The 6,125-nt window shown below is 50.3% G+C and overlaps 1 protein-coding gene across 2 annotated transcripts; it reads left to right on the top strand.

The window, feature by feature from the left end:
* The first annotated feature begins 1,147 nt into the window (after nucleotides 1-1,147).
* Nucleotides 1,148-4,647, top strand: pdp1 (pyruvate dehyrogenase phosphatase catalytic subunit 1). Of its 2 annotated transcripts, none has more exons than XM_036539173.1 (2): nucleotides 1,148-1,218; nucleotides 2,554-4,647. In XM_036539173.1, the coding sequence occupies exon 2, from the start codon at nucleotides 2,607-2,609 to the stop codon at nucleotides 4,194-4,196; it is 1,590 nt and encodes a 529-aa protein (XP_036395066.1). In that variant the 5' UTR covers nucleotides 1,148-1,218; nucleotides 2,554-2,606; the 3' UTR covers nucleotides 4,197-4,647. The 2 variants fall into 2 exon arrangements, with proteins under 2 accessions (XP_036395066.1, XP_036395067.1); XM_036539174.1 differs by having other exon boundaries at nucleotides 1,180-1,227.
* The last annotated feature ends 1,478 nt before the right edge of the window (nucleotides 4,648-6,125 follow it).

Here is a 6,125-nt window from a genome sequence, read left to right on the forward strand (position 1 = left end):
ATTTTTGTGTGAGACCATCAGAACAACCACCCTTCTACAAGAACTGTGCTAATTTAATTGAAATCACACATACACCTCCTCATCTCTGTTGAATCAACATAATTTCCAGTAAAATTATGATTCCTCACAGGTGTGTAAAAATGGCAGGCCTGTTTTCTTGCACGCCTCTGTAACGCAGCAGACGAATCAACAGAGATCCTTGTGTGTATGAATCATTGTATACAGAACAATATCACTTATTCAATTAACTTAATGGATATGGAATAAATTGGTTGAAAAGTTGGTCAATGGACAAAGGCTCCTCTCCTGTGACCTATTCATGCAGTTTCTCATTCATTGCTTGAGAATGACACATAGGCCTATTAGTTTCTTATTATTTTCCTATGAAATGCACTCCGTTTACAGGGATTTCTGATGCAAGAATCAGCTGCTAGTGATAAAAAGACATACCTATCCCAACAGTGTTTAAGAATGAAGCAATCACCTTAAACGAATCACTTGAGCCTCAACCTAGGTGTGCTAAGAAGCATTTTGGTTGTTTTTGTTATTTTAAAAAAGGCAACGACTACTTGACATATCATCCCTCTCTATAGCCATCAGTGACTCGGTGTTTGTACTCCACCAGGAGCTGATAAAGACCACACCGGACAAGATGTTATCGCTCAGTTGTAAAAATGTCAATTTTTAATAGCGAGTGATGATTTTTGTGTGTTTTATAATGCTAATTCAAATTATTTTCGTGTTTAGGTCTGCACCTTCTGATGCATTGTTCCAACTGTTGCAGCATTTTTGGGAGGCTTCACTGCTGTGCAAATGAACATTTGCGTGTTATTTCGCAACACTCTAACACGACTGAAGTCCGTAATTGCCCCGTGGCGTTGTAAAGACAAAGATAAGGACACGAGTTCAGTTATTGGCTTGTCTTGTAAGTGTAGCGGGATAAAATGTGTCTGTTGTATGTAATTAAATTGGGCCAATTTAATCTCTCACCAGTGAGACGGATTTTCATTTTGCAAGTTTGCCATGAGCCCACATATAATTGGCTACGTGCCGCACATGAATTCCAGACAGTAAAGGGTTAAAGGCACACGGCGCGCAGCGGGCCAATCAGATTGCTCAGCGTGCGGAGTCTGGGCCTGTGAGATGCTGGGCAGTGTTTGGCGCTTGGCTGAGCCACAAGTTTTATCACAAGCAGGGAAGCAGTCAACGAGAAAAGGGGTGAGTAAGGTTAGTACAGTTGATGGATCGCTCATACTGAATGCGACTGATGGTTTACATCTGACTCTGCACCGATCCGGCAACGATGCTAATACTTTATGTTTTTTCCGCTCACAGTGTTTGTTATAGGTGGTAGCCATGTAGTTAGCTAAGCTGTGTTGTGGCTAGCTTATGTACACGTTAGCCAGGTTTAGACTGACTTCAGTGAGATGGCTAGCTTGCTCCTTGTAAAGGCTGGCAAGCTAATTAGACTATGTCGGTATTTTAATAGCAAATATGTTGAGGGTACTTTAGCTAATTTTCTTTAGAATTTTGATTTGCATCTCCGTAGGAATCGAGCTAGGTATGCAATATGGCAACTTTGTTTGAGCTCCGTGGCCGTGGTTTTTGGGATGGGTCACCACAGCTTGTTAGCTAGCTAGCTTGCTAAAGCAAAATTAGCTAGATATTATTTTAAACCGGATGGCAGCTCGTCAGCGAGCGAACCAGATCAATTTAACAATTAATGTCATGGTAAAGACAACAAAGCACAACGTTTTCTTGTACATTCAGAGTTGCAGATGCCTTGTAACTAACATTGTTCTTCTTGCAGCTTGTCTATGTATCCGCGTTCCAGCTTCGTTAGCTAGCTAGTTGCAGTGGCGCTGTTAGGTAACGTTACTGTCATTTCAAGTCGTGTTGTAGTATAACTGTTCAGTACATAAGTTCCTAGTTCACATTGTGGTGTTTTTATTATTTTTAATATCGAGGGCTGCAACATTTGATCTTGTTGCCAGAATTTGAATTCATTCGCTGATGATTAGATGCACCATTTAATTCAAGCTTGCCCGTTTTATTGCGCCTCTTATTACGTGTATTAAGGCGTGTCATTGATTTATCCCATCGGGGAGTTTAATACTACAGTTCTAATCGCTAATGAGGCCGAGAAATTTGAAACATTTAGGGCGGCAGCGCGTTGGACGGCGTGTGTGTGAAGACTAAATGTCAGAGCTGTTCAGCGGAGTCAAAAATAGACGGGCGGCTAGCTGCGCATTGCCCTTTCGGGATTATCATCACGCTAGCCTCTTCATGCGGCGTGAGCCGGGGTCGCGCAGGAGCAAAGCGGACGCGTTCCGTGCATTGAAAGCATGGCTACGCAGTGTGCTGCGTCCAGTAATGATAATAATAAAAAACGTTTCAGCAATTCCACACTGAATGGCTGTCAGATATTGTCACGTGTTTTAATCGGCTTTTGCAGTGATAGGCAAAGTGGATCTTTGCATGTCCGCTATTAATGCGTTTCCAGAGCATGTAGCCTACGTACGCGTAATTTGTGTAATGTTTCTGTTTTTGTAGATCTTTGGTGTAAAGAGCGTTTCAAGACCCGAGGATTTCTGCAGGGTGCTGCCATGCCTGTGACCTCCCAGCTATTTAAAGCCTTTCGCTGCAGGGAGATCCGAAAGGTTTGCTGCTCTGCCGTTCAGTGCCAGAATCAGCCGCAGCCCCTCGCGAACTTTTGGCACGAGGATGCGTTCGCCCGGCCCCCGGGCCCGCCCGCGCAGTGGCGCCAGGCGCGCGGCTACCGCACCTCCTCTGAGCGGTGCTACAACCTGACGCCGCCGCAGGTCAACAGCATCCTGAAGGCCAACGAGTACAGCTTCAAGGTGCCGGAGTTCGACGGCAAGAACGTCAGCTCGGTGCTGGGCTTCGACAGCAACCAGCTGCCGGCCAACGCCCCCATCGAGGACCGGCGGAGCGCGGCCACCTGCCTGCAGACGCGCGGCATGCTGATGGGCGTGTTCGACGGGCACGCGGGCTGCGCCTGCGCCCAGGCGCTGAGCGAGCGCCTCTTCTACTACATCGCCGTGTCGCTGCTGCCGCACGAGACGCTGCTGGAGCTGGAGAGCGCGGTGGAGGCGGGGCGCGCCGTGCACCCCATCCTGCAGTGGCACAAGCACCCCAACGACTACTTCAGCCGGGAGGCGTCGCGGCTCTACTTCAGCAGCCTGCGCACGTACTGGCAGGAGCTGATCGACCTCAACAGCCCCGGGGAGACGCCCGACGTCAAGGAGGCGCTGGTGAGCGCCTTCAAGCGGCTGGACAGCGACATCTCGCTGGAGGCGCAGGTGGGCGACCCCAACGCCTTCCTCAACTACTGGGTGCTGCGCGTGGCCTTCTCGGGGGCGACGGCGTGCGTGGCGCACGTGGACGGCAACGACCTGCACGTGGCCAACACGGGCGACGGGCGGGCGGTGCTGGGCGTGCAGGAGGCGGACGGCTCCTTCACGGCGGTGACGCTCTCCAACGACCACAACGCGCAGAACGAGGACGAGGTGCGGCGCGTGCGGGCCGAGCACCCGCGCTCCGAGGCCAAGACGGTGGTGAAGCAGGACCGGCTGCTGGGCCTGCTCATGCCCTTCCGCGCCTTCGGCGACGTCAAGTTCAAGTGGAGCATCGAGCTGCAGCGGCGCGTGCTGGAGTCGGGCCCCGACCAGCTGCACGAGAACGAGCACACCAAGTTCATCCCGCCCAACTACCACACGCCGCCCTACCTGACGGCCGAGCCCGAGGTCACCCACCACCGGCTGCGGCCGCAGGACCGCTTTCTGGTCCTGGGCACGGACGGGCTGTGGGAGACGCTGCACCGGCAGGAGGTGGTGCGCATCGTGGGCGAGTACCTGACGGGCGTGCACCACCAGCAGCCAATCACGGTGGGCGGCTACAAGGTGACCCTGGGTCAAATGCAGGGCCTGCTGATGGAGCGCCGCGCCCGCGTCTCGTCCGCCTTCGAGGACCAGAACGCCGCCACGCACCTCATCCGCCACGCGGTGGGCAACAACGAGTTCGGCACGGTGGACCACGAGCGCCTCTCCAAGATGCTCAGCCTGCCCGAGGAGCTGGCGCGCATGTACCGCGACGACATCACCATCATCATCGTGGAGTTCAACCCGCACGTGGTCGGGGCGCACCAGCAGGCTGCCGACGGCGACGGCCAATGAGGGGCCGGCGCCTCGGCCCGTTTCACCCGCACAAAGCTCTGACTTTCCTCTCTCTCACCCTTTCTCTCTTTCCCTGGACACTCGCCTGAAAGCGACAGAAATACTTGGTGACGGTTGCAAAATCCCCAAAAAACAACCCGGACTTACGAAAGCCATGTCCGACACTCAGCTCTGTTCAGAGGAGGGCCGGCGTACGAGAGGGCCCCGCGCTGCTGAAACACTGTCTCAGGGTCCGTGTGCTGGAGGGTGAGGCTTCACGGGCCAAGTTGTCTCTCAGTAGGGGTGAAACGCTAAATTATGATTTACCTCCACGCCTGCTGAGCACGAATGTTGTGATATTTATTACCTTAAAGGGTAACGAAAGGTTAGGCTTACAGTGTTCTTCGAGCCGTCCCTGTTTTGGAGATTATTTATTCAAATGTCCTCACTCAAAGCTTTTTCTACTATTTATTTAACTGCATAAACCCTTCTTTTAAATCGGTTCACATCTTTCAGATTAATCTGGACAGATCCACTGACAAATGGTGAAAAGAATTCAGATCATCGCAGTGTGTAGTAAATATTCCATACTTCTCTCATCTTAATGGGAAGCTGCCAAAAGGTGCCAAAAGGTTCTGATTCGTCTGATTCAGCAGTTGGCGGCATACGAGTAGTGCCCTTGCAACCTTATGTACAGGTGTTTAACACCTCCCAAGGTTATTCACAAATTATTAATATATGAAGCATACTAAGCAGCTCAGCACATTGCACATTGAAAATGTTGTCTCTTTGTCTCTGCCGTTGTTGAAGCAAGAAGCCGTCTAATTTGCTGGCTCATTGTGAACATTCATGATAGGACGAGGTCCGAAATGTAACATCCCATGGGCCACACACAAATGCATACAAGAAACCTCCTGTTACGGAGTGGAACCGCCTAGACAGAGGATGGAAGGAACACAGGAGTTGACTGTCTGATCAGAATAGAACATCACCTTTACCTCTTGATGGTGGTGTGAATCAGGCACACAGAGTGCTGAATTCAAAGTGCAGTGTCTTTGCTTGGGCTGTTGGGGTTATGCCTCAAGGGAGAGCTGCCCTGCTGGAAGAGCCGGTGCTGGCTGAGAGGGCCAGTGCTGTGTATGTGCTGTATGTGCCTGTGGAGTCACAGTACAGAATGCAAGCTTACTGTGATGCATTGTGACACTGCAGATGCTGCTGATTAGCAAAACCGCCCTCGAATGAGTTATGAAAAAAATGAAGATTGGCACGAGTAAGTTTAAGCACAGCCTCAGGCACAGCTCCCTGAGAGATTCCTGAAATGTTTTTTCATTGTTTCTGTAGTGAAGTAATGATCCATCATCGCGAGTCCAGTTTGACAACTTTTTGCTAATCGTGTTTTGTTCTGCGGTGCTTTGCAATTCCGTATGCAAAAGCCTGCCATACCTGCGCCAGCGTTCACAGCAGTGCTCAAGGCTTCAGCTTCAGGTGACACCTTCCCCTTGTGGTTTTCTGCGACCCCTGACCCTTGTTGTGGCAGGTCCTTTCCTGTGGCCAGTGGGTTCGTGACAGGTCTGTCCTGGTCCCTGACACCCTGGATCCAGTATATAACTACAGTGATGGAAACACTCCTATTCTGGCTGTTTTGGTTATGGTCTTTTATCAGCAGTGTTGCGCTTTGAATGCGTTTGGATCAGAAAAGTATGAGCCAAATGACTGCTGCTCTGTAATGCAGTACTGTAAACTGTACAGCAAGTATATGTAAACCTTACACTTCTCACTCCAAGAATATTGCCTGTTAAAAAAGGAATTCTCATTTTTCCAGCCCTGGAGATTAACATAGATTTGCCTTCCTCAAGATTGTTACAGAGGCGTGTGTTTAGTGCTAGTTTTGCCCTTTTTGCACAAATATTGAAGCTACCCACTAGCAATCAAATGGTAGTTTTTCATCTT

This window comes from Megalops cyprinoides, chromosome 10 (assembly GCF_013368585.1).
Source record: "Megalops cyprinoides isolate fMegCyp1 chromosome 10, fMegCyp1.pri, whole genome shotgun sequence".
NCBI lineage: Eukaryota > Metazoa > Chordata > Actinopteri > Elopiformes > Megalopidae > Megalops > Megalops cyprinoides.

Bases quoted from the DNA above. Each gene is read 5' to 3' on its own strand.
- pdp1 (XM_036539173.1), top strand. From the start codon at position 2,607: ATGCCTGTGACCTCCCAGCTATTTAAAGCCTTTCGCTGCAGGGAGATC.